The 26,384-nt window shown below is 54.4% G+C and overlaps 2 protein-coding genes across 2 annotated transcripts; one reads left to right on the forward strand and one right to left on the reverse strand.

Moving 5' to 3' along the window:
• The first annotated feature begins 330 nt into the window (after window positions 1-330).
• On the forward strand, window positions 331-1,041 carry TREX2 (three prime repair exonuclease 2). The gene has a single exon (XM_069464073.1). The coding sequence runs from the start codon at window positions 331-333 to the stop codon at window positions 1,039-1,041; it is 711 nt and encodes a 236-aa protein (XP_069320174.1).
• Window positions 1,042-2,113: 1,072 nt separating this feature from the next.
• ZFP92 (ZFP92 zinc finger protein) lies at window positions 2,114-20,096 on the reverse strand. The gene is made up of 8 exons (XM_069464157.1): window positions 20,064-20,096; window positions 19,672-19,798; window positions 18,199-18,303; window positions 16,851-17,830; window positions 16,560-16,629; window positions 16,152-16,265; window positions 6,572-6,743; window positions 2,114-2,288 (listed from the first exon to the last, which is right to left on the reverse strand). The coding sequence occupies exons 1-8, from the start codon at window positions 20,094-20,096 to the stop codon at window positions 2,114-2,116; spliced, it is 1,776 nt and encodes a 591-aa protein (XP_069320258.1).
• Window positions 20,097-26,384: the final 6,288 nt, after the last annotated feature.

A 26,384-nucleotide genomic window follows, 5' to 3' on the forward strand; every position in this document is an offset into this window, starting at 1 on the left:
CAGCCCTGGAGGTCCCTTCAGAGTCTCCCTGGATATGGGCCTTAGAAACCACTCCTAGAGCCCAAAGTGGGGTGGGAGTGGCAGGAAGTGAGAGCCAGGCTGGGCGCAATGCTGTGGGAGGATGGCTTGAGGACAGGAGTCTGAGACCAGCATGGGCAACATAGCAAGACCCCGTCTGTACAGAAAATAAAAAAAAAGAGGAAATGAGGTCCAGAGGGGTCGGAGCTTTGGCCAGAGAGAGGGCCCACGTGTCCCCATCGTTTCAGCCCTCAGCCCTTGTGCCTCTTGCTCTGGCAGCCTGAGGCCTTGCCGTCCTTGTGAGAAATCGCCATGTCTGAGGCACCCCGGGCCGAGACGTTTGTCTTCTTGGACCTGGAAGCCACGGGGCTCCCAAACGTGGAGCCTGAGATCGCCGAGATATCCCTCTTTGCCGTCCACCGCTCCTGCCTGGAGAACCCGGAGCACGACGAGTCTGGCACCCCCATGCTGCCCCGGATCCTGGACAAGCTCACGCTGTGCATGTGCCCGGAGCGCGCCTTCACCGCCAAGGCCAGCGAGATCACCGGCCTGAGCAGCGAAGGCCTGCTGCGTTGCCGGAAAGCCGGCTTCGACCGTGCCGTGGTGCGGACGCTGCAGGCCTTCCTGAGCCGCCAGGCGGGCCCCATCTGCCTTGTGGCCCACAACGGCTTCGATTACGACTTCCCCCTGCTGTGCACCGAGCTGCAGCGCCTGGGTGCCCGCCTGCCCCAGGACACCATCTGCCTGGACACGCTGCCCGCACTGCGAGGCCTGGACCGCGCCCACGGACATGGCACCCGGGCCCAGGGCCGCAAGGGCTACAGCCTGGGCAGCCTCTTCCACCGCTACTTCCAGGCCGAGCCCAGTGCGGCCCATTCGGCTGAGGGCGACGTGCACACCCTGCTCCTGATCTTCCTGCACCGTGCGGCTGAGCTGCTCACCTGGGCAGACGAGCAGGCCCGCAGCTGGGCCCACGTCGAGCCCATGTACTTGCCGCCTCATGCCCCGCACCTGGAGGCCTGAGCACCAGCCGCACAGATGCTCCCTGCGCCACGGGCGGTACCAGCCTCCACCGCTCAGCCGGGCTCTGAGCAGAGCCTCGCTGCCCCTCCCCCAGCTCTTCTTGGTGGACAACCCCAGGTCCATACACCTGCCGGGCCTCCCGGGCCTCCCGGGCCTGGCCCGACCAGCCATGCAGCCTAGAGCCTTCCCCAGACCCCGCCCCAGGGCCACACTGCTGCCCTTCACCCTGTTTCTCAATAAACGTTGCAGACTACTCACAGCTGACTTACTGGCCAGACACTGGGGCCAGGCTCCCGTGACACCCGGCCTGCAGAGACCGGAGCCGAGACCTCCAGGGCCGCCCCCTTGTGGCCCATCCCTGCACTGACCTCCACGGGTCGGGGGACATCAGGGCTCCTAGGCTGGTCCGGGGGGCTGGTGGGTTGGGGCTGTGGCCTCTGAGCCACAGGCCACCTCCCTGGCTGATCTCCTACCAATCCCTGAATATTGCCCCTCCCTGCACTGCCACCCCAGAGACCTAAGAAATCCATGGATAGGGCCTTAAGCCTGGCCCTGCCTGGGTGCAACGTCCAGCTCCAGCACTTGCCGCTGGGGGACCTGCAACCTCTGTCCGTGCTCTGTGAAGCGGTAGCAGGGTGAAATGCACGTGCACGCATGCGCACGTGCATGCCGAGTGGCGGGAGGGTGTGCCGCAGTGTGTGCGGTGTTGGGCACTGAGGCAGGCACAGAGGAGAGGTGGTGAGGACAATGTCTGGAAACGAGTCTGTCCTGGGCCGCCTGTCCCTTGTGGCGTGGCAGCTGTGGCTGGCTTTGGGTTACTGGCTAACCTGCCTCGGGGCCCCACCTTGAGGCACTCCCAGTCTCGTGGGGAGGCCTCATGGGCGAGGAGAGACTTGTGTCACCAAACGCAGGGGCAGGTAAGAAGGGGTAGGGTAGGTTGGGTGGCCACACCCGAGAGTGACTCGCATGAGCAAAGCCTCGAGCCTTGAGCCAGCCAGGCCCGTTCGGGGAACCCTAAGTAGGTCAAAATGACTAGAGCCACTGCAGCGTGCGAGGTGGCAGGATGATGAGGCTAGAGCGTGGGCAGCGGCCACATCAGGCCGCTCTCATGGTCCAGAGCAGGACTGCCCCCCAGGGCGATGGGGAGCGCGGCGGGCCGGGGAGGGAGAAGCAGCAGGTACAGCCCTGTGCGGTGGGACGGGCCGTGGCCTGGCGGGGGTGGGGCAGGGTCTGTGGTCACGAAAGCCCTGCAGGGACCAGTTTGGGAATGAGATTGGTAACCAGAGGTCTTGTCGCAGCCAAGCTTGCTGAGGAGAGCACCCACCTGGGAAAGTGTCACAAGGCTGGGGCTGGCCCAGCAGGGCTGAGCCTGAGTGCAGGACCCTGCTCCAGGCAGGAGCAGAAGGAGCAGCGGCACAGAGTCCCCCAGAACCCCTGGTCCCCTTAAAATCCTGGCCTCACCTCTGACTCTCTGGGCAGGTGACACCAAATCGGTTGCCAGAAGGGGCTCAACTCCAGGGTCACACAGACGGGGGCTCTGGTTTTGTGCCCTCTCGCCTCTCTCGGGCCGCAGCGCCTCTCCCGCAGCACTCTGGGCTGCCCCGGCCTCGCAGTAGCCTGGCCCGGGCACCCTCCCGGGGCCTGTCTGGGACTGGCCATGCCAAGCATCTGCCTACCGTGCTGCACAGACAGGCTGAGACCTGCCTCTGCCTCCTCAAAGCAGCCATGTGCTCATAAATGCCTAGCCAGCGGCTGTCCGGGCAAGCGCATGTGAGCGTGTGCACGGACGTAGGTGCGTCTGGCCCCCGTGGGTATACACGTTTGTTATAAATTGTACTCATGTAGGACGTGAGCACACATCTTATAAATAATGAAATCCACAATGTATACAATAAAATGTGCAATGTGTTTTTCATTGTGCGTCCCACACGGCCAGCTGTTCTCGCAAATGCCTTCGTTGACGTGTGCCTGGCCCCCGTGCGTGGTCCCCGCGGGTGGGCCAGTGTGCTTCCCGCGTCGCTGTCAGGAATACCTTCGTTTATATTAATGAGTAAGACAAAAGCGAAACAACAAAGATAAACAGCTTCTTTGATGAATTGATTGATAGTTTTCACATACTAGAAAAGTCTTTTTTTTGCTATTAACAACGCATGGCCACAGACACACATTCCTTTTTTTAATTTTTTTTTCTCTGAGACAGAGTCTCACTCTGTTGCCCAGGCTAGAGTGAGTGCTGTGGCATCAGCCCAGCTCACAGCAACCTCAAACTCCTGGGCTCAAGCGATCCTCCTGTCTCAGCCTCCCGAGTAGCTGGGACTACAGGCATGCGCCACCATGCCCGGCTAATTTTTTCTATATATATTTTTAGCTGTCCAGATCATTTCTTTCTATTTTTAGTAGAGACGGGGTCTCGCTCTTGCTCAGGCTGGTCTCGAACTCCTGACCTCGAGCGATCCACCCGCCTCGGCCTCCCAGAGTGCTAGGATTACAGGCGTGAGCCACCGCGCCCGGCCCAGACACACATTCTTAAATGTGATCTGCATTAGTAACGTTTTCCCCGTTTAAGTTTAGGCCATCAACAAAAATAGTAGTGAGTCAAGCCCTGGTGGGCCAGCCCCAAGCCACCACCATGATGATGTGATGAATTTTGAGTATCTCCTTTGTTTTTAATATTTCATTTGCCAGTTTTTATAATTTAAGGATGATGGTATTTAATAATTAGTTCTCAAAATTCCTGAACATTTAGCATCTATTTGAATGACAGGTGTCGGTGGGGCTGTGGAAGACAGAAATGCTCTTTCGTTCTGTGGGAAGGTAAAATGGTGCAGCCACTTGGATAAACAGTTGGGCAGTGTTTCACAATGTCACCACGTGCGCCCACCAGGTGGCCCAGCCAGTCCATGCCTAGGCCTCGGTATTTACCCAAGAGAAAGGAATGCATGTCCACAGTGGCTGTGTTCCTAACAGCCCCACCTCGGAAACCACCCGAGTGTTCACCGCCAGCCGCGGGGCGTCCACACTGTGGAACAAGCGAGCTCTTGACATCCACAAGGGGTTGGGATGGGGCTGAACAAAAAAGCCCAGACCCCAAAGAGCTGCGACCTGTCCTACGAGCCAGCTCCACTGCTCCAGCTGGTCCCTGGCCAGCTGCCCACCCCTGGTCAAACTGTGCCACTAATGAGCCCCATTAGGCTATGAAGGGTGTTGGCCAATGGGGACATGGCTGTGATCACACTGGGGACATGTGACATGAGCCAATTGAAAACAGAATTATTCATGGAGAGCGACAAAGACTAAAACAAAAGGCCATAAGCATCTCCAGCTCTTCTTTGTGCTGAAGACAATGTGAAGGGGACAAGGAGTCTGAGCCTGGCTGCGCAGAAGCCCCTCACCTTGTTCCCGGGAAACAGCCCCAGCATCGTGGGGACCCTGCTTTCCTGCAGCTCCGCTTGTAAACAGCCCCACGCGGCTGTACCCCTACACTCACACGCACTCTCAGACTCTCACACACGCTCCCTAACACTCACACACTCTGTTTGGGACATGCATTTGCCTTTTAACGTCTCTCGAGCATCATCCTCTCCTAAGTGGTTCCCCAGGGATGAGGACCTGTGACATGTTACTTGCATCTCGTCTTAGTCCACGCGGGCTGCTGTAACAGAAACGCCACAGACTGCGTGGCTCATGAATGACGTTTGTGTCTCACAGTCCTGGAGGCTGGGAAGTCCACCATGCAGGCACCGGCACGTTCAATGTCTGGGAAGGGCCCGTGCCTCCTAGACGTGGCCCTCTCACGCGTGCGTGCAGCGTGGAAAGGGCGAGCTGGCTCCCTGGGGTCTCTCCCAGGAGCAGTAACCCCACTCACCTCCCAAAGGCCCTGGCTCCTCGTAGCACCACTTTGGCGCTTAGCTCTTAACATGTGAATTTTGAGGAGACACAAACGTTCAGACCATACCACGCCAGGACTCACACACACACAGGCGCATGCGCAAGTCCCCGCTCCCTCCCACCACACACATCCCCACACTCACACACCACACACCCCACCCCCACAACCCGTACACGCACACACGCCTCACACGTGTGTGCCACACACCTAACTGCCCACGCGACACCGCACACACCCTGCACCCACCTATACGCGCCTGACTCCCACACACTCACTCAGGATTTTGCATAAATGAGACCGTACTAGGTGATGCTGCTAAAAAAAAATCCTAAACATCTTTGTTGTTTAGGAGTCACTTTGTAGTTCATTTCCTCTAGGTTTTCAAGTGACATAATTCTCTTCATTTCTTCAGTATCTGTAGCGATGTCTCCCTCTCATGTCTAGTCATGTATAGTTTTTTGTCCTTAACAAGGATCGTAAGAGATTTATACATTTCACTGGTCTTTTCAAAGCAAAAGGCCGGGCGCGGTGGCTCACGCCTGTAATCCTAGCACCCTGGGAGGCCGAGGAGGGCGGATCGCTCAAGGTCAGGAGTTTGAGACCAGCCTGAGCAAGAGCGAGACCCCGTCTCTACTAAAAATAGAAAGAAATTATATGGACAACTAAAAATCTATATAGAAAAAATTAGCCGGGCATGGTGGCGCATGCCTGTAGTCCAAGATACTCGGGAGGCCGAGGCAGTAGGATCGCTTAAGCCGAGGAGTCTGAGGTTGCTGTGAGCTAAGATGACACCACGGCACTCACTCTAGCCTGGGCAACAAAGTGAGACTCTGTCTCAACAAAAGAAAAAGAAAAACAAGCAAAAAAAAAAAAAGCAAAAGACCCCAGAATTTTGACTTATCCTCTGTCCTTCTTTTATTTTCTGCTTTGTTAACTTCCCCATTTACCTTTTTTCATTCCATCTCTCTATTTTCTTTTGGTTTAGCTTTTGTTCTTTTTTTTCCAATTTCCTAAGATGAAAACTAACCCCCTTTGTCATTTTCCTTCTTGAACGACTAAGGCACTCAAAGGCTGCACTTTCCCCCTAAACGTGGATTTTACTGTGTCCCACACATTAGCTATTAAACATTCTTCTTCGCTTTGCAGTAGAGTTACCGTCTAATTTTGCTTTTCGTTTCCTTCCCAATCCAATGCTTATATAGTATAGTTCACCTTAACCTCTGAGTGAAGATTTTGCGGTCATCTTTTTTTTTTTTTTTTTGACACAAAGTCTCACTTTGTTGCCCAGGCTAGAGTGAGTGCCGTGGCGTCAGCCTAGCTCACAGCAACCTCAAACTCCTGGACTTAAGCGATCCTCCTGCCTCAGCCTCCCGAGTAGCTGGGACTACAGGCATGCGCCACCATGCCCGGCTAATTTTTTCTATATATATTTTTAGTTGGCCAGATAATTTCTTTCTATTTTTAGTAGAGACGGGGTCTCGCTCTTGCTCAGGCTGGTCTCGAACTCCTGACCTCGAGCGATCCACCCGCCTCGGCCTCCCAGAGTGCTAGGATTACAGGTGTGAGCCACCGCGCCCGGCCTGCGGTCATCTTTTATTAAGTATTTTAGTTGTACTGGATAATGATCTGAGGCTGCGTTACTTTCCTGTCCCCCATGGGTGCGTGGCGTCTGCTGGGACTTGGGCCACGGGCTGCAGACCTTTCTGCGGCTCCGGCTTCATTCCTGCTGTTGCTAGTTCCTTTTGTTTGGAGGCTTCCAAGATGTTCCTGTCATCCTGGAAGTTCAGGAGTGTTTTCCAGGCAAAGCCCAGGTCTGTGGCAGCCGGTTGGGAGCTCAGCGAGCCCCCCTGACGCGTAGGCGGGGGGCCGCTGCCTCCTGGGGCCGTCCTTCCCTCGCTGTTAGCAGGCCGTGCCCGCGCCCCCGCTCCTGTTTCTCGGCTCCTGGCTGGCATCCTCCCAACTTCCATCTCTTCATTTCTAGCCACCCTCAAGACCCAGATGGGGGGGGGGTTCCAGAAGTGTTGCAACCACTGAGGTGTGACGGTCGCCACAGTCCCAGCTGAAGCCCCAGCCTCTTGGGTGGCCAGTCTCCTCAGGAGGCCAGGAGGGGCTGGCAATGTCCTGCCTGGCATCTTCGGGCCCAGCTCTCCCCGTGTCCCGGCCCTAGGCCCTGATCCATGGCCTCCGCTGGGCCCCCCACCCCCACCTCTGGACCTGTCCCCACCCTCAGGACTCCGCCCCTGCACGGAACTGGGGAAGACTAAAGGTCCTGCCAAGCCAGAGAGTCCCCTCCACGCATGCGGAAAAGAAAGAAAGCGGTAAAGCGAACTGCTAACGAGACTGCAAAGACGGGGAAAGAAACACGGCCTTTTCCGTAGCCAGGCAGATGGCTTCTCAAGTAACCTGTGACTGGTACAGGTGCCCCTGGGAATCTGCGTGGCTACCTGGCTAGTGAACTGCCTTTATCTGAAGGAAAAGCAACGCTTTCTCTCGGTGGCTGGAACCGGGAGCCACGACCCAGGCTGAAGCCCAGGGAGGCAGGGATGAGGGCACCTGCTCCGCGTTTGCATTTCAGAGCGATCCCTCCGTGTCACTTTCAAAGACTGACACACATCTCAAAGGGCCAGAGGAAGGATTCCCAAAGGGGAAATGCTGAAGGCAAAGCTCTAGGAAAGTGACAGGGAGAAAGGTCTCCTTCCGCTCCCGGAAATCTGGCCCCGTTCCATCGGCCCTGAGCTTCGGAGACAGGCACGGGACGGGCACAAGGGAAGCGGGTGGAGGCGAGGAAGGCGGCAAGTCTGGAGGGGGCGGGGCAGGCTAGTCCTAGAAGGCCAGCTGTCTCGCTAACAGCTAGAAATGTCTCTGTCCTGTGTCCGAGCCTGGCAGCCCGGGCATGTGCAGCATTTCACCCGTCCTGCCAGGGAACCTGGAAAGCCGGCTCGTGCAGAAAGAGCCAGAACCTTTGGCCTTTCCCAGACCCCGCAGATGTGGCTGGGCGGGACCCAGCAGTTGACAGTGTGAGACTTCGCAGTGAGAGAGCCTGGGGCCAGGCCCCGGCCCCTCCGACTGCCCGGCTCTGTCACTGGCAGAAGCGACCTCACACCTTGGCCTTGGCTTTCCTGGCAGTAAAATGAAGACAATCACTGTTCCTGTGAGGACGGGTCACACCTAGGGCCTGGCACACAGCAGATGAACGTCAGCGGCGCAGCTAACGTCAACTGTGACTATAGCTGTCCTTTGTTTCCAGGCCTTGTACTAGGTGCTAGGCACATACTCTTCTTGTCACCGCTGCCCAGCCCCTGCCGCCTGCGCCCCTCCCCACCACTCTGGGCTCACTGGGCTCCAACCACACAGGCCTCGGACACACCAAGCATGTCCTGGCGCTGCTGCAAGGCCCCCGACCCCCCGTGGGAACCCAGACTGGGAGGGATGGGCAGACCCTTTCCCCAGAGCAGGGTTTAACAGGTTGGTTTTTTCCCTTTTGTACAATCCTGTTCAGACAATCAAATCTACTTTGAGGTGACATTGTCTTTGGGTATGGTAAACTTCTAGAATCATCCCTGCATGGGCAAAGGCGGGAAAATGGGAACGGCAACTGGATCGCCTTCGTCTGGGGGACAGAGTTTAGACAACTGCCCTCCTGGGTTGGCCGGAGTGGAAGGAACAGTGGGTGCTGGAGCCCGGGACTTGGGTGTGAATCTGTGGCCGCTTCCCAGCGGTGAGACCCAGACAACGCTCTTCCATCTCGGAGCCTATAGGCAGGGGTCAGGATGGCCCCCACCTCAGGGCCAGAGCTTGTGCAAGGAGCCCAGCAGAGCACTGCCCGGGGGGGAAGGGCTCAAGCAAGGCGCCCCCATCGCCACACCCTCCCTCGCTGCAGCCCCCAGGGTTTAGGCATAAAGAGCCGAAGGTGTGCAGGTAGAAACGGAGGGGTGGGCAGGGCCGCGCTCCCTCTGGAGGCTCCAGGCGAGCGTCCTTCTTACCTCTTCCAGCTTCTGATGGCTCCAAGCTTCCTTGGCTTGTGGCCACATCACCCCAATCCATGTCTCAGTCTTCACATGGCTGTCTTCTCCCAGCACGACTGTTCCTGGGGATGGCCTTCTCCTTTCCTTACAAGGACACCAGCCATATTGGATTAAGGGCCCACTCTACCCCCGTATGACCCCATTTTATCTTAAATATTTACACCTGCAAAGACCCTATTTCCAAATAAGGTTACATTCTGAGGCACTGGGGGTTAGGACGCCAGCGTATCTGTTTTAGAGACACAATTTGACTCCCAACGCCACGCAGTGTCCATTCTAACCTTTTTCTCTGGGGATAAGACCCCAATTTTGTTCAGGACATCAGTGGGCTCAGCCCCAGTTGACAGGTCATGACAATCCTAATCCCAGCTTACTCAGCCTCTCTTACATCTAAGAGTGGCCACGTGATCCATTTCTGGATACTGAGACCTAAGTGGAAGTCTGCTGGGGGAAGTTTCTGGGGAAATTTGTTGCTTTCTTGATAGAAAGCAGACAGAGCAACAAGAAGCAGAGACGCTTCTTGATAGAGCATCTGTCCCAGCCCCTTCCTCCTTCTGTCTTTGAATGCACATGTGATGGCTGCAGCTTCAGCAGCCACTTTGTAATCGTGTGGCAAAGCTAAGCTAATCAGAAAGATGCTGGGCACCGCCCAAAGCTCTGCTGCTGAACCAATGCCAGAAAGCTACCCCCAGAGTCCCTACGTGAGAAAATCAAACTTCTAATTGTTTAATCTATCACAGCCAGCTTTTCTACTACTTGTGGCCACTTTCCTAACTGACAAGCTGTGTTTGTTTCTTCCTCCAACACATTCCCATAATCAGAGGACAATCAAAGCTGCTCTCGTTCTCCTCAGCTGTGCTTTCCACTCTCCTCCTTCGTCCTCTGCCTGCCTGGCTCACTTCCCTCTGCCTCCTCTCGCCTTGTTCTCACTTAGCAAGCTAGAATGTGGAAGGAAAGTACATGAAATATTAAATAAGGAATGTTTTCATTGGGAAAAAAAAAACCCAAATTAATTTGATTCTTACTTCTTTGTTTGGATTTGATTTTCTTTTTCTGTCAGAAGACTTTTAAAAAAATTCTTAGAATAATTTTAAGTCCTCATAACCGTCAACTTGGATGGGACATGTTTTATATTGTGGTCAAGGTCATTGTCAAACATGGGCTGGGCTAAACATAAACATCAAAGGAACAAACAAATACCGAGTGTAGCCTGATTCTGAGTGTAGGCAAGACACGTGTCTTATTCGTCCTCGTATCTCAGCACACAGGTAAATGTTCAGTGTATGTCTGTTGGCTGAATGAATGAGTAAATGAGAATGCAGGGTTATGAAGGACGATTGGAACAATAACCTTAAACTCAGTAACCACATGTAGGTGTGACTCTAACAATGCAAGTCCGAGACCTGGACACTGAAACTGCAACCCACTGCTGAGAGGAATTAAGGAAGGCCCCCGGCATGGAGAGGAGTATCCCGTTCAGGGACCGAAAGGCTCAATATTGCTAAGATGTCAATCCTCCCCCCAATGATTTGTAGATTCAATGCAATGCCAACCAAATCAGGAGGCTTTTTTTTCCCCATAGAAATTGGCAAGGTATTCTAAAACTCATGTGGAAATGTGACAATGTGACTTAGCATAGACAAAATAATTTTGAAAAAGAACAATGCTGGAGAACTCACATTACCTGATTTCGAGACGTGGTATAAAGCTACAGAAGTCAATGGAGGGTGGCATTGGGACAGAGACAGGCAAACTGACTGCCTCAGTCTGCTCAGGCTGCCATGACAAAATACCACGGACTGGGTGGCTTAAACAACAGCCACTTATTTCCCACAGTTCTGGAGGCTGAGTGGTCCCAGGTCAAGGCGGTGGCAGATTCAGTTCTTGGTGAGGGCTCTCTTCTTGGCTTGCACGTGGCCACCTTCTCACTGTGGCCTCATATGGTGGGGAGAGAAAGCTCTGGTGTCTCCTCCTCTTCTTCCAAGGGCACTAATCCCACGATGAGGGCCCCAGACTCATGACCTCATCTAAATCTTTCACTTCCTAAGGTCCCCCCGCAACACCATCCCACGGGGGTCAGGCCTTCCACGTATGAATTTTGAGGAGACACAAACATTCAGCCCACAGCACCGCCTGATGGGGCACCACGAAGAGGCCAGAAGTAGACTCACACACACATGGCCACTGAGTTTCCCCAAAGGTGCCAAGGCAACTCAACTGGGGATGATATCATCTTTTCAACAAATGATGCTGGAAAAACGGGATATCCATGTAGAAAAAAATGAATTGTGAATTTGCCTCACCATACACAAAATGGATCATAGACCTGAATGTAAGAGCTAAAACTATAAAACTTCTATAAGAAAACATATCTTTGTTTTTATGAGAAAATACAGGATATCGTCTTAGTGACTTGAGTTTTGTGAAGATTTCTTAACTATGACACAAAAGTACAAACCATGAAATAATTCTAATAAGTCTAACCCATAAGTTAGACCTCATCAAGATATAGCACCTTCTGTTCTTCAAAAGGCAAGCCACAGTCTGGAAGGAAAATACGGCAGAACATATATCTGACAAAGTACTCGTGTCTAGAACTCTTACAACTTAATTTAAAAATGCACAGGAGATTCCAACAGACACGTCATCAAAGAAGATATATGAATGGCCAATGAGCACGTGAAATGGTGCTCAACATCATTAGCAAGCAGGGAAATGCACATCAAAACCACGAGATCCCACTTCACTCCCACTAGGATGGCTGGAATAAAAAAGACAGACTACAACAAGTAGTGGCAAGGACGTGGAGAAACTGGAACTCTCATACACTGCTGGTGGGAACAGAAAACGCCATGTCTGCTTTGGAAAACGATTTGGCAGTTCCCCAAAAAGTTAAACACAGAGTGTTACCACATGACCCAGCAGTTCTGCTCCCGGCTGTCTACCCAAGAGAAATGAAAACACGTCCACACAGAAACGTGTACACAACATTTATAGCAGCTTTAATTGTTATGGCCCCAAACTGGAAATAACCCAAGTGTCCACCAACAGGTAGTTAACAGGTATCGTGGTCCATCCACACAATGGAATACTGACAGCAATAAACATGCAGTATTGATAGACACACAACCACCTGGTAAATTTCAAAATGACGATGTTGAGTGAAAGAGGCCAGACATATACTGTACGAGTCCATTTATGTAGAACTCTAGAAAAACGACACTGTCTAGTGACAGAAGGCAGAGCAGCGGTTGTGGGGATGGGGACAGGGGAACCACAAGGTTACTGTCTTGAGTGTGGGGATGGTTTCACGTGCGTACGCACAGGTCAAAACTCATCTAATTGTACACTTGAAAGATGTGCAGGGCGTGCCTGTTATACCTCCATAAGGCTGCCAAAGAAAGGCTAAAAATATCAAGAACCTCCAAATCCACAGGCCTTTTCCCTACACGAATATTCCCAGGTGGTGGAGAAGGGCCAACTTTGGCATTCCTGAACACAAAAGGAATCACTGCACCACTCTCGAATATCCAAGGTCTTGAACTTGAAGCTATCCAGGAATCCCGGAGGGCCTCTGTCCTGCGAACTCATAGACACACTGGGTCTAGCGTAAGACGAAACTCCTGAGAACTGTGGACGGGGCCCCTTGTGTCGAAGCTATGGCCTCTCACATGTGTGGGGGACTCAGCCAGCCATACCCACAGATCCACACCTTGGGGGAGTCAGAACCATCTAGATGACTACAGTGTATACAATCTGTGGTGGTCGTAGAACAGTTCTTTCATGTTTAGGAAAATTGCTCCTCATGAGGAACCAGCTGGAGCTCAAACTTTTTCAGGTGGCATCCCAGGCTCTCCACACCCTGGTTCTAACTGACCCTTTAACCTGTAACCGTCCTACAGAAACCCTTCTAGGGTCCCCCAGAACACGCCCTTCTTCCACCCACCTGTCTCAACCCAAGCACTTCTTAGCTCCCCCACTACGCCACCAAGTCCCTCTACCTCCTCTTCCTGTCTGAGCGCTGCCCTCTGCACCCACAATGCCAAGTGTGGATGCTGCCATGCTGCCCGAAGTCTGGCAGCAAAAACAACCGGAAGGAAGTCACAGCTGTGTTTCTCAGGAGACGGATGTGGCGTTTCACTAAGGAACACATAGGACCAGGCCCAGCCTCCCTTCCTGGTCTCAGAGTCACAGTGCCCACCTGGCCTCCGGTGGCTGCCCACGATCCCGGTCAGAGGAGCCTGCACACTGGGCAGACCCGAGGCAGCTCGCCACGGGGCCTTTCTGTCTCACCCTCCCGGGGGCCCAGAGGAACACCCAAGCATGGGCGCTGGGCTCTTCCGCACAATTCCATGCTTATAGCTTTTCCTGAGCCCTTGAACCCAGCTGTCTGTCCGGCTAGTTTAACCCTCAGAATAGCCCCTCTGCACTAGAGGGCTCGTTTCAAGCCAACACTTGCAGACATTCCTTATTTGTTTGCAACCAAAGTAAATAGGAACAATTCCATTTGACAATGAATTCAGTCAGACAACGTACCAGTTACATGGACGTACCACCAGGGCACTTACACGGCTCTTGAAAAGTCCAGTTTCCAAAGGCAAATGGTCCAAAGGTGAAGGGGCCCAAGGTTGGTATCCAGGGGAGTTCTTGGGGCAGGGGCAAAGCAGGCGGGACTCACCCCAATAGTTTAAGCTCTTACATTCTATTACTAGTTGTCCATCAAAAAGCAAGTGTGGGCCTCGTCCCCGTTCCCCACTCGGCAAGGGGGAGGGGCCCAATGTCAAGGCACCATGGAAGGAAACACGCGAGTGTCCCCTCTGGGCACTCTTTTGTTCCATGCCAAACCTGTTCAGTTCCTATTGCATACCTGACGACCATACCTAAAACGAAATGATACTAATCATTGTAGTGCAAATCTATTAATAATTAAGAGGAGCTAAATCAGACTGAGGATGAACAAAAGGATGTGCTGACATTTTAAGCGTAATTTATCTAGGTAAGACTGGGAGCCCTGGAGGTTTTCCAAAATCAGACTGAAAGCGTCCAACATCTGTCCTGGCAAATCCACTTTCCGCTGAAAACACCTGCACGTTTTCCTTCCTGTGTCTAGTCGGCCTTGAGTGTAGGTCCCCAGGTGATAAAAGGAGCTTACGTTCAAAGCAGAGTTAGCTCATAAGTTAGAGCCAACGGAACGGCGTGGTAACGCGCAGATACAACGCACTTTAGTGAAGGCGGGGTTACCGTGTGGCCTGCAGGGACCGCATCGTTCACTTACTAGGGTGATGGAAGTGGCGTCGGGGTGCGCCAGTCTCTTCCTTGCCTGGTTCACTTGAAGAAAGTGAGACTGGAGCCCAAGAGCACAGCGTCCTGCCACCGGCGCCTCCCTGCAGGGGGACTGCTTTCCTGAAGCCGTGCCAGCCCAGCAAAGACTGTGCCTCAGAAGAACCCAGCCCTCCCAACTCCCTCGCCAGGGACTTCAACGCACCGTTCCTAATACTTTTTTTTCCTACTGGGAACCCAACGTTGCAGATGCTTTCGGTTGCCTCGAGGTAAAGCTAGAGAAACTGCGGCCCCGGGTCTGAGTTCACTGGGCCAGGAGTGCCACGTTCCTTTCCCACGTGTTTACTAAACGCGGGCACTGGGCTCAGCACAGAGGACATGGGGATGGGACATGACGTGCAGCCGCAGGCTTACAGACAAAAAGGCAACCATAGGACAGGAGTACAGGAGCCCAATGCAGGAGGCTACAAGACAAGAGCAAGTTACAAGAACCCTAGGACTGCCCACGACATTTATACGTGTATAACACTTACATATGTGTATGTGTGTGTATTTATCTATATATAATTGGAGTTCTCCTAGTGACTGGAGCTCCAAGCAGCGTCCTCAGAGGGAGCTCTGTATTTCCAGGTCTTCCCAAGCTCTCCCGATAGGAGGCAGCTATCTTTTTTTTTTTTTTTTTTTTGAGACAGAGTCTCACTTTGTTGCCCAGGCTAGAGTGAGTGCCGTGGCGTCAGCTTAGCTCACAGCAACCTCAAACTCCTGAGCTCAAGGGATCCTCCTGTCTCAGCCTCCCAAGTAGCTGGGACTACAGGCATGCACCACCATGCCCGGCTAATTTTTTCTATATATATTTTTAGCTGTCCATATAATTTCTTTCTATTTTTAGTAGAGATGGGGTCTCGCTCTTGCTCAGGCTGGTCTCGAACTCCTGAGCTCAAACGATCCGCCCACCTCGGCCTCCCAGAGTGCTAGGATTACAGGCGTGAGCCACCGCGCCCGGCCAAGGCAGCTATCTTTGAACCTCGCCCCTCTGGCAGGCAGGGAAGGGCATCTCCTGGAGACCTGGGGGGTGGCCTCAATCTGCCTACGACCTACCTGCCCTCAGGCATTGTGCATGACAAAGCTCTGCTCTCCACGGGAGCAGAGAGGGGCTGGAAGGAGGTGGCGGCTGCCTACCAGTCTGCTGGGCTGAGAGCACCCAGGGGCAGAACTCCTGGGCCTAGCTCTGGGGACAGCATGGGTGGAATAAGACAGGGCCTGCCAGCAGCTGCCTCTGGCTAGCCGCAAGCTTTCTCCTTGAGAACGCTGGCTTTCAGTAAAGTGCCATTCAAAGGGCCTGCCCTGTCTCCACAGGGCTGAGGGGAAGAGGGGTGGATTGCATGGTCGCGGGGAGAGGAGGGGCCAGGCTTGCCACCACACTCATCAGGTGTCGGGTCTGGGGTGGCTCCTTTTCTCCTGCCTGAGGTCTTCTCAGAGGGTTGGGGGGATTCTTATTGGGGGGGGGTGATTCCCTGACACACTCATATGGCAAAGCTCTGTGTTTCAATCTACATTAGCCCTGAATACAAAAACATTCAAAGCAACTGAGCCTCCCCAATTCGAAGAAACGTCCTGTGAAAGAGTCAATGGGAGATGCTGGGCATGCTCTGTTGCAATGCAGGATCACCTGAGTGCAAATTCCAAACCCATCATGCTTTCCTCCTAATTGTCCCCCGCCACAAGGGGAGGCTGCCTGAGAGGAGGAGCAGGAAAGTTTGAAGCTTTAGGCTGAGGCGGCCTTTGCTGGTGGGGTCTGGGGCAGAAGGCAGTGGGTGGGCAGGGAAGAGACTGAAGCCAGCGGAGTGGCTGGCAGGAAACGTGAGCAACAGGGCGAAGGGCTCCTCTCCCAGGAAGAGCAGCTGAGAGCCCCGGGCCTGGTCCTGCATGCAGGGCCTGGGCCAGCCACTCCCCATAACCACCCTGGGGGCTGATGTGGGCTGGGTGCTGCCTCGCCCAGAGGCACCCGCGGGCCCACTCCTGCCCCAGGCCTGCATTGGGAGAAGAGAGCAGCAGGCTAGCCTCAGACCCCTCCAGCTGTGAGTGCTGGAAGAACTAAAGTGCTTTAGTGTCCCCTACTTGGGAACATCGACAACTCTCAGGGGGAGGGAGCGACCCCACAAAGGGAAATGGCCCATCCTCTGTAAACTCAAGGGCCACTGCCCCGTGCTGGCTCGCCCTGCCCCGTGGCATGCAATTCTGTTGCACAGGGGATGAGAGTGCAGATTAGCGGCTCCCGGCATGATGTGCAAACCTGCTCCCGTGTCCCCTGCACACGCACTCACGCGCCTGCGCACACAGCACAGTGCCCTCCGCAGCGGCGCAGGCGTGGTCGGCGCAGTCCCCACGCGTCAGCTGTCAGCGGTAGTCTGTCAGCGGAGGGGTGGCAGCACACTGCGCTGGGCTCGGGCTCTGCGGAGCTCCCTTCCGGAGTCTGTGGCCTGTGTCTCAGCCTCAGGGCTGGGTTCTGCCTTGAGTCTTCTGGTGGCCGCAGCCGCTCCCCTGCGAGGACATCCTTCCAGCTGCGGCCTCCCCCCCGCAGGCCGTCCCATGCCAGGAACTCAGCTGCGACTTGCGCCAGGCTGGGTGGCGCTGCCCGCGAGCGGAGGGCCTCCCGCTGCGGCGCTCCCGCCGGGGCTGCCGGGCTGGTTGGCAGTCCTGGCGCCCGCCCGCTCCCGCCCGCTGTGCACTGCCTGGTGCTTGAACAGGTTGGCCCGGCGGCCGAATGCCTTGCCGCAGTCGCTGCACTCGAAGGGCTTCTCGCCGCTGTGCACGCGCCGGTGCTGGCTGAGCCCCGAGCGGCCTCGGAAAGCCTTGCCGCACTCCCGGCACTCGAAGGGCTTCTCGCCGCTGTGGCTGCGCTGGTGGTGGATGAGCTGCGAGACGCCCTTGAAGGCCTTGCCGCATTGGCTGCAGGCGTAGGGCTTGTCGCCGCTGTGCGTGCGCTGGTGCTCAATGAGGTTGGAGCTGCGGCTGAAGGCCTTGCCGCACTCCGGGCACGTGTAGGGCCGCTCCCCGCTGTGGATGCGCGCGTGCTCCAGCAGCGCAAAGCTGCGCCGAAACAGCTTCCCGCAGTCCGGGCAGGCGTAGGGCTTCTCGCCGCTGTGGATGACCTGGTGCTTGATGAGGTTGGAGCTGCGCGTGAAGGCCTTGCCGCACTCACTGCACGCGTACGGCTTCTCGCCGCTGTGGATGCGCGCGTGCTCCAGCAGCGCAAAGCTGCGCCGGAACAGCCTCCCGCAGTCCGGGCAGGCGTAGGGCTTCTCGCTGCTGTGGATGACCCGGTGCTTGATGAGGTTGGAGCTACGGCTGAAGGACTTCCCGCACTGCTGACACAGGTACCGCTTCTCGGCCCTGTTGGGGCACTGCTGCTGGCCAAGCGAACTCTGCCCGCCGCCCTGGACAGTTCGTGGCGCTGAGGCTCCCGCGGGACGGCTCTGCGGCAGAGGCGACCTCGCTGCCTGATCCCCCTTGGCACCCTGAAGATCAGCGCCTGGGAGTTCTCCTTGAGAATGTTTCTGCTTTGAAATCGACGTCTTGCTCTTTATCCAGTCACCTGGAAAAGACAGAAGAGCACCAGAGCCATCGGTGCTGGCCCTCCCTGGGTCTATACTGAGGGTTTTGCCCTCCTCATCCTCGTGCCAAGGCAGAGGAGAGAGGAGCAGGAGATGAGGACTTGGGGGAAGGAGCAGGATGCCTGCAGGGCAGAAAGCCATCACACAGGCAGCCTGGAGCCAGAGGAGACGGGGACAGGCGTAAACAGCGGAGCTGGTGTGATACCTGGCACTGTTGCAGCACTCCTTGGGAGGCTGACGTCTGCCACTAAAGAGAATCTCTCACCCAAAGCGGCAGCATCGCCCTCCTTTGGCCACGGGTATTTCTTTCCTTTCGACTTAGGCACCCGGCTGAGCGCCCGTCACTCACCTTCCTGCGGTCCTGCGGCGGCCCCTGTTCTGCGGATGCCTGTTACCCAGGGCCCCTCCCCTCGCTCCAGCTGGGAGATCAGGTGAGGCTTGGAGAAGGAAAATCCTGTCGGTGGAAATGAAGCGGGTCAGGACCACTGTGGCTAAGGCCAGGGTCACTCCTGAACTCAGGCTACCCTTAACATCTACAGGTAACACAGAACAAAGAACTCTCTAGAAAGTGCCACTGGAAGGTCTAGAGAAAGGGCAGAGTCCCTCTAAGGAAGCAAAGGGATTCTGAGTGTCCAGGGGACACGTGGGCACAGGGGGTCTTAAGCAGGTGATGACTTGGGCCAAGGGGACAACCATGTTGTCACGAGGCCTGCAGGGAGGCTGGGAGGCTTGCGAGGAGTGGGGGATCTGTGTGGAGACTCCGTGGGACAGAAGGGCTGCAGCAGGGACTCCACAGGGGGCAGGCCAACAGCCATGTGCCCAGAAAGCCGAAGCACCCTGTTTCACCATCGGACTCAACTAAGGATTCCAGAACTCTCCTTGGAACCCCAGATCTGCCTGGTGAGGGTCAGAAAGAATGCAGGGGAAGGAACTGGTCTTTCTCTACAGGGTTAGATTACAGAGGTGGCATCTGCAGAATCTGGAAGAAGAAAGGGAGTAGGGCTCAGTCTCAAGCAGGTCCCTCACGCCTGCATGGCCGTGGGTGCAGCGGGGGAGCCACCTCTGGATTGACAGCCCACTCCTGGCAGCGGGAGGATGCCTGGAGAGAGCGCCCCCACCAGGCCAGGTAGAGGAGCACGCCGGGCTGGCTGGAGGGAAAGGCTGATTCCTGGGTGTCTCCCTGGCGTGTACCGCTGGGCAGCTGCGTGGGGCAGGGTAAGTCACTGGCCCCCACCCGCCTAGCCTGTGGATCCCGGCTTTGCCCTATAACTGGCAAAACGGATGCCCCTTTGTGCAGCTGGGGTGTGCTGGCAAAGAAGGGGGACAGCAGCCTGCTCAGAGCTGTCCCAGCTCCTTCCTGGACTTCTTGAGGCTTGAAATCCAAGTGCACGCCTGGTCCTCGTGGGGGACCTCTGTGGCTGATGCAAGGAAAGATGCTGCTAAATTCTCTAAAGTAGAACGAAGGTAAAATGCAACCACTGAAAAAATGAATTAAGTCTAAAATAGCACATGTAAATGTTGAGCATAATTTGCATCTATCTTTCGTGGAAAGACATTTACTCAATGCGTGGTTTTATCTGCAAAATAGGTCTGATGGGGAGTTACTGAAATTTGCAGGCCCACGCGTTTACGTCTAACATTTGCTTAGCTCCAGAGCGTTCTGTTGGGGTGACAGCTGGCCTACGGCGGATTACCCGGCTGATGGAGAAATGCATTTACTCCTACACTCATAGTAAGCAAGAAATGAGGAAACTCAGAAATAACTGAGTCTGGAGACAGAGGAGGTGGGACTGGGGATGTGCATGGTGAGGGGGTCACTTACCTAGTGACACCAGATGGCCATAGTTCTCCAGCATCACCTGCTTGTAGAGGATCCTTTGTCTGACGTCCAGAAGCTTCCATTCTGTCTTTGTGAAGTACACGGACACATCCTCAAAAGACACCGGCACCTGAAATAAGCCATTCCCATGGCCACAGGGGAGTTCAAGCTGCAGGTCCCAGGACGAGCTGGCAGCAACACAACACGGGGTGCGGAGCCCTGGAGAGCTCAGCAGGTGGGGGAAGCTCGGGCATGCACTTGCTCCTGGAAAGAGGAGCCGGCAGAAGGCAGGACACCTAGCCCGGAGTCTCAGCAAAGGGGAATGGCACTTCGGGCAGCCCCGCTACCCTGGTTGCAGAGGCTGAGGGAGACGCCGGGGCAGGGGCCCCACTCACCTTGGGTCTTGACGTCAGGAGAATGGCCGCCATCACCAGGGCGCGGAGGAGCTAGGGAAGGGCAAAGAGCCCGCGTGAGATGAGGAAACTTCTGTAGTTTTTCTTTCTTTTTTTTTTTTTTGAGACAGAGTCTCACTTTGTTGCCCAGGCTAGAGTGAGTGCCGTGGCGTCAGCTCACAGCAACCTCAAACTCCTGAGCTCAAGGGATCCTCCTGTCTCAGCCTCCCGAGTAGTTGGGACTACAGGCATGCACCACCATGCCCGGCTAATTTTTTCTATATATATTTTTAGCTGTCCATATAATTTCTTTCTATTTTTAGTAGAGATGGGGTCTCGCTCTTGCTCAGGCTGGTCTCGAACTCCTGAGCTCAAACGATCCGCCCACCTCGGCCTCCCAGAGTGCTAGGATTACAGGCGTGAGCCACCGCGCCCGGCCTGTAGTTTTTCTTGTCAGATGGTCCCAGCAGGGCAGGGTTTTGGGGAGTGAGAGGGCGAGCAGGGAGGGGTCCGCGGGCTCGGTGGCCTGGACATCCTGCCGAGCACAGCGGCCACCTGCAGCGTCCTCTCCAGGAGAGCCCGTGGCTTTCCCATTCTCGTAGCTTCACCGAGGGCCCTGCCCACCACCCCATGCATATGGCTTCCTGGGGCTGCTGTAACAAAGCGCCACAGACAGCGTGGCTTATAACACACATTTATTCCCTCCCAGCTCTGGAGGCCAGAAGTCCAAGATCTAGGTGCAGGCAGGGCCACACGTCCTCCAAAGGCTCCCTCCTTGCCTCCTCCAGCTTCTGCCAGCTGCCAGCCTCCCTCGGCCGGAGCCGCGTCACTCCAGTCTGTGCCTCCGTCTCCACGCGGCCTTATTCCCCGTGTGTCTGTGTCTAAACTTCCCTCGTCTTTTAAAGACACCAGTCACCGGATTAGGGCCCGCCGTACTCCAGTATACATGACCTCATCTTACCTTGATTACATCCGCAAAGACCCCACTTCCAGATAAGGTTACCTTCACACGTATGGGGGACGGGACATCAACATATCTTTGTGGGGACATAATGCAGCTCATAACACGTTCCCCATGTGAGCTCCCCACGCCCACCTCTCCTGTGGGGCAGCCTGTTCCTTCGTTCCTCTCTTCCCATCGGGCCAGCACCCCCGACCCCAGCTTTCCAGCCGTTCCTGCAAGCTCCATTGCCAGCCCCTTCTCCCCTCGGGCAGGGGTTCTTATAGACACCCCAGTGCACACGCACCCTCCAGCCACAAAGGGAGACCTGCTCTGAAGGCAACGAAGGGCAGGCTGGGAGGTGCTCTCTGAAGGGGTGACATTCAGACCAACAGCTGGAGGCTGCGAGCGAGCAAAGGGCCTGAGCTTGGTGCTCATGGTGCTGAAAACCGAGGTGACAGAGGCAGAAGATGAGACCATGTGGGGCCCTTAGGGAGAGCGGGGAGCCGGGTCTCATGCTAAGGGCAGAGAGAGCATGGAATTGACAAAGCAGAAATCACTCTGGCCTCAGGACTTCTCCACATTCATTCTCAAGGCCAGAAGACGGTGCTAGGGCTAGGATGTTTCCCCTCCAAACCGCATGCTGAAATTTGACCCCCAGTGCTGGAGGTGGGGCCTGGTGGGAGGTGTCTGGGTCATGGGGCAGATCCCTCAAAAATGGCTTGGGTAACGAGCGAGTTCTCTGTTAGTTTCCCCGAGAACTGGTCATTTAAAAGAGCCCGGCACCTCCCTCCCCTCTGTCATCATATGAGCTGCACACACCAGCTCCCTTTGCCTTCTGCCGTGAGTGGAGGCTGCCTGAGGCCCTTACCAGATGCCCAATCTCGAATTTTCCAGCCAGCAGAATCGTGAGCCAAATAGACCTTTTCTCGCGATAAGTTGCCCAGCCTCAGGTGTTCCTTTAGAGAAACACAAAATGGGCCAGGGCAGTCAGATAAAAGACCATTTGCTCTAAGAATGCCGTTTCTACCCAACTAGAGACCAGCAACATGGAAATCCCGGCAAGGAACAGAGACACCAGGCAGGGGCTGGTAGGGGAGTAGGCTGAGAGAGCTTTTATGTTCTGATGGGTAACTACAGTTTGACTGTGCCAACAATAAGGTCAGGGGAGGGAAGGAGAGGGGACAGGGTCCCTGGAACATGGAGAAGGACAGCCATAGTATTCCCCTGGCATTTAAATTGCCCCAAAGTCCCTTATCATCCATGATGAACTGCCAGTCAACATTAGCCAAAAATAAACTCATGTTTCTGATGGAGAAGTTTATATTAATCAGAAAAAAAGAATCCCTTAAGGTAGAATGGATGCTAGAAGCATTAGGTAAAAGACTGAGGGAGAAAGGTACATCACATGTCAAAACGTCATCCCCACCAATCGGATATCAGACTGAGGTGGGGGGTGGGGGAGGGGATGGGGGTATGCCTACACAATGAGTGCATTGCGCACCGTTTGGGGAGTGGTAACACTTGAAGGTGCTGACTCGGGAAGGGGGGGTGGGGAAGGGAGGGATATATACCTACATGATGGGTGCAATGCGCACGACCTGGGGAACAGACACGCCTGGAGCTCTGACTTGGGGGGAAAGGCAGTACAGGAGCAACGTATGTAACCTGCAATTCTGTATCCCCCATAACAAGATGAAATAAAAACAAAAACAAAAAAAAACAAAAAAAAACCCTATATGTTGGATATTAAGAGAAAAACAAAACAAAACGTCATCCCCTGATTATCTGCTGGTCACAAGAGAGTAATCTAACCTAACAGTGGGACAGAGGGTGGGAAGGGCTCTGCCAAAGCCATCTGATTGGATTCTAATGCAGCCTTCAGACCCAATGTCCAGTGTCCAGAGGATCTTGGGGACAAAGGACCCACTTAGACACCATGAGGGAGCAACTTACATAAGGAGGCTAAGGAGAAAGATTGTTCTAGATGAAAAGAGATTTAAGGGGCCCGACACCCAAGTGCAACAGGGGTCCTCGATGAAATGCTGGCATGAATCAGGAAAGCCTTGGCAAAGGCGGTGGGGGTCACGGCAGGGTGACCATGGGGTGGCCAGCAGAAGGCAGCAGGGGACTGTTGGTGCTCGTGCATTGCGTGGATGATGGCACCGGGTCGTGAAGAAAATGTTCTGCTAAAGAAATGCACACTGAAGCGTTTGGGGAGGAAATGGCAGGCGGCAAAATAAAAAGAAGGGGAAGCAAATAAGACTAATCTGGGGGAGGCGCCTGGGCCTCCCTCGACTGCTCTACTCGTCTGTGCACTCGCCACGTGCAACAGTAGAAAGGAAAAAGGGCTGTGGAGAACAGCTTAGTGGTTCCGCAGTGGGTTAAACATAGTTACCATACGACCCTGCAATTTCACTCCTGGGTATTGACTCAAAAGCATTCAAAACAGTGTTCACACAAAAATGCGCACACCCACGTTCTGCGAGAGCCTAGAGGTGGAAACAGCCCAAGGTCCCTCAACAGCAAGACGTGGTCCTTGCCTACAATGGAATAGTCTTTGGCCACAAAAAGAAAGGAAATTCTGACACATGCCACAGTGCGGATGCACCCTGGGGACGTCATGCTAAGTGAAAAACACCAGATGCAGATACGCAGGCCACAGAGTGTGTCATTCCATTGCTGTGATGTAACATAACATTTCACAAGAGCTGTCTTGACCTACTTCTGAAGTTGTGGCTAAAAACTCTCTTCTCTCTGCCCTTTGAGGGCAGTTTGCTAAGCCCCCACCCCCACCACTTCCCCTATCGGGGTCCCTCTCTCCGGGGCCACTAAACACACACCCAAATGCCCCCCTTACTGGGCTCCCGCACTCTGGGGCCAGGTACCAGACAATTAGGGACAGCCTCCATGCCCTGGAGCCCATGAAATCATTCAAATTAACCAATCCGCAGGGATCCCAAGATCCCAAGACCCACCCCCACTCCATTGGCCATACCAAAGCTGTCCCCACAGCTCAGGCTCACCATTACCCTGTCCCCAAGTGCAACCCCCTATGCAGCCCTATGTGGCAGCCTTCTCTTGTTCAGAGCTCTAAGTAACAAAGAATTCTGCCTTTCATCTGTCCTAGCGTCACTGGGTTTTGACCTGCCATCCCAAAAAATCTTTAAATCTTATAAAACATGTGATATATCTGAATAGATAAATCCATAGGATCAGAAAGCAAGGCCCGGCACGGTGGCTCGCGTCTGTGAACCAAGCACTCAGGGAGGCCGAGGCAAGAGGATTGCTTGAGGCCAGGGGTTCGAGACCAGCCTGAGCAAGAGCAAGATCCTGTCTCTACCAAAAACAGGAAAAATTAGCCAGGTGGTACACACCTATAGTCCCAACTACTCGGGAGGCTGAGGCAGGAGGATCATTTTGAGCCCAGGAGTTTGAGGTTGCTGTGAGCTTTTGAAATAACCACTACGTTGAGAATTATTTGCCAGTTTTTGCAGCACTTTTCACCATAATTGTGATAAGGTTCGTCTCTGCCTCCTTAAACCTAAGACAGTTTTTGCAGACAAAACTATGCTGAGACCTAGCTCACTTGGTATTGCCAATACTTGGTACTGGAGCCTGGCAAGAAGCCGTTCTTTTAAGTACCATTCCACCATCCTTTCTCCATTATTTTAAAAAGCAGAGCACCTTTCACCAGTTAGCATAAGAATGAGTCGCTGGAGGGGACGTTTTTTGTGTGGGGTGGCAAGTGCAGGCCTTCTGTCAGTCCGGTGTTTGTTTTTATTATCGCCAGAGATGAGAAGTGGGCATGTGTGTGGCAGGAGAAAAGTGCGCTCTACCCAGGGCGACAGAGTGAGACTCTATCTCAAAAAAAAAAAAAAAAAAAAAGGCAGATTGGTGGTTGCCAGGGGCTGGGGGATGGGAACTGCTGATGGGCGTGGAGGTTCCCTTATGGGGTGATAAAAATGATCTTGAGCTAGATAGAGGTGGTGGTCACACAACATTGTGAATGTATTAAATGACCCCTGAATTGTTCTCTTTAAAATGGTTAATTTTTATGTTATGTGAGTGTCACCTGTATTTATTTATTTATTTACTGAGATAGAGTCTTACTCTGTCACCAGGCCGGAATGCAGTGGTGTCATCATAGCTCACTGCAACCTCAGACTGCTGGGCTCAAGTGATCCTCCTGCCTCAGCCTACTGAGTAGCTGGGACTACAGGCGAAGTCACTGTGCCTGGCTAATATTTCAATTTTTTGTTGAGATGGGGGTCTCACTGTGTTGCCCATGATGGTCTCAAACTCCTTGGTTCAAGCAATCCTCCCGCCTCGGCTTCCCAGAGTGCTGTGATTATAGGCGTGAGCCACTGTGCCTGCCCTCACCTCAATTTTAAACAGGAGGGGAAAGAAGTGTTATTGTAAAGTAATCATTCTAATATCCACAGGCCACGCATAAATCCCATTATAACACTGCCAGTCACCGGGAGTCCTGCAAAACTAACGGTGCGTGGGGTTTTACCAATAATTGAAAGTATTTTTGGACTAGTATAATATTATTGTGTTGAAAAGCAGCATAAGCTTATTTTTTCCCTACCATAACAGTACTGTGAGTTCACTGTCCATTTTGGGAAAGTTGAAAGGAGGAGGTGTTATCTCTAGTAGCGCCACCCCAAGACATAGTGGGGGGTTCTAGCCCCCAAGGCAGCAGGCTGCTGTCAAGCTGCGACCGCCTGGGTGCAACACCCCATTGGCAGGATTCCACCTGTACACGGAGATCAGCGCTGAAGTTCAACATCAGAAGACCCAGCGGAGATGCCAGCCACGTGGAGTGGTCACACCCAACAGTACCTGTCCCGGAGACCTAGTCTGTGAAAGTCAGCCCTAATTTCAGCTCCTGGAAAGAAAGACATGACAAGCCCTGTCCTCACAGAGCGGAAGGCGACTAACCCCAGGCAGGCAGCGTATGGCTCTTCTGAGTATGTGCACAAGGAGGCTCCTGGAAGGAGCCCGGCAGAACTGGGGAGCAGCTTCCTCCGCTGCACTGGCAAGACCCTTTGAGCTTTGTGGGCTACCAGAGGACAAGCTGAAAGATGATTGTCCCCGAAGCTCAGGTTTCCCCCAAACAAAACGCCGGGCACGCAGGTGAGGGACTATTAGACCACGGCGCCTCAGGTAAGAAGCCAGGAAGGCCCATCAGCCTGGGGAAGCAGGTGACATCCCAGTTTCCTGAGAGGAGGGGCCATCCCACCCCTGGTTGCTGGCCGTAGCCAGCGCGAAACTCAGCATGGAGGGGGGCGGCTAGGGAGTGGGGCTGCCAGCTCCAGGGAAGCCTGCCCGCTTCGGCACGATTCCTTTAGACAGTCACTAGATGGGGCGATTTCCCC

This window comes from Eulemur rufifrons, chromosome 30 (genome assembly GCF_041146395.1).
Source record: "Eulemur rufifrons isolate Redbay chromosome 30, OSU_ERuf_1, whole genome shotgun sequence".
NCBI lineage: Eukaryota > Metazoa > Chordata > Mammalia > Primates > Lemuridae > Eulemur > Eulemur rufifrons.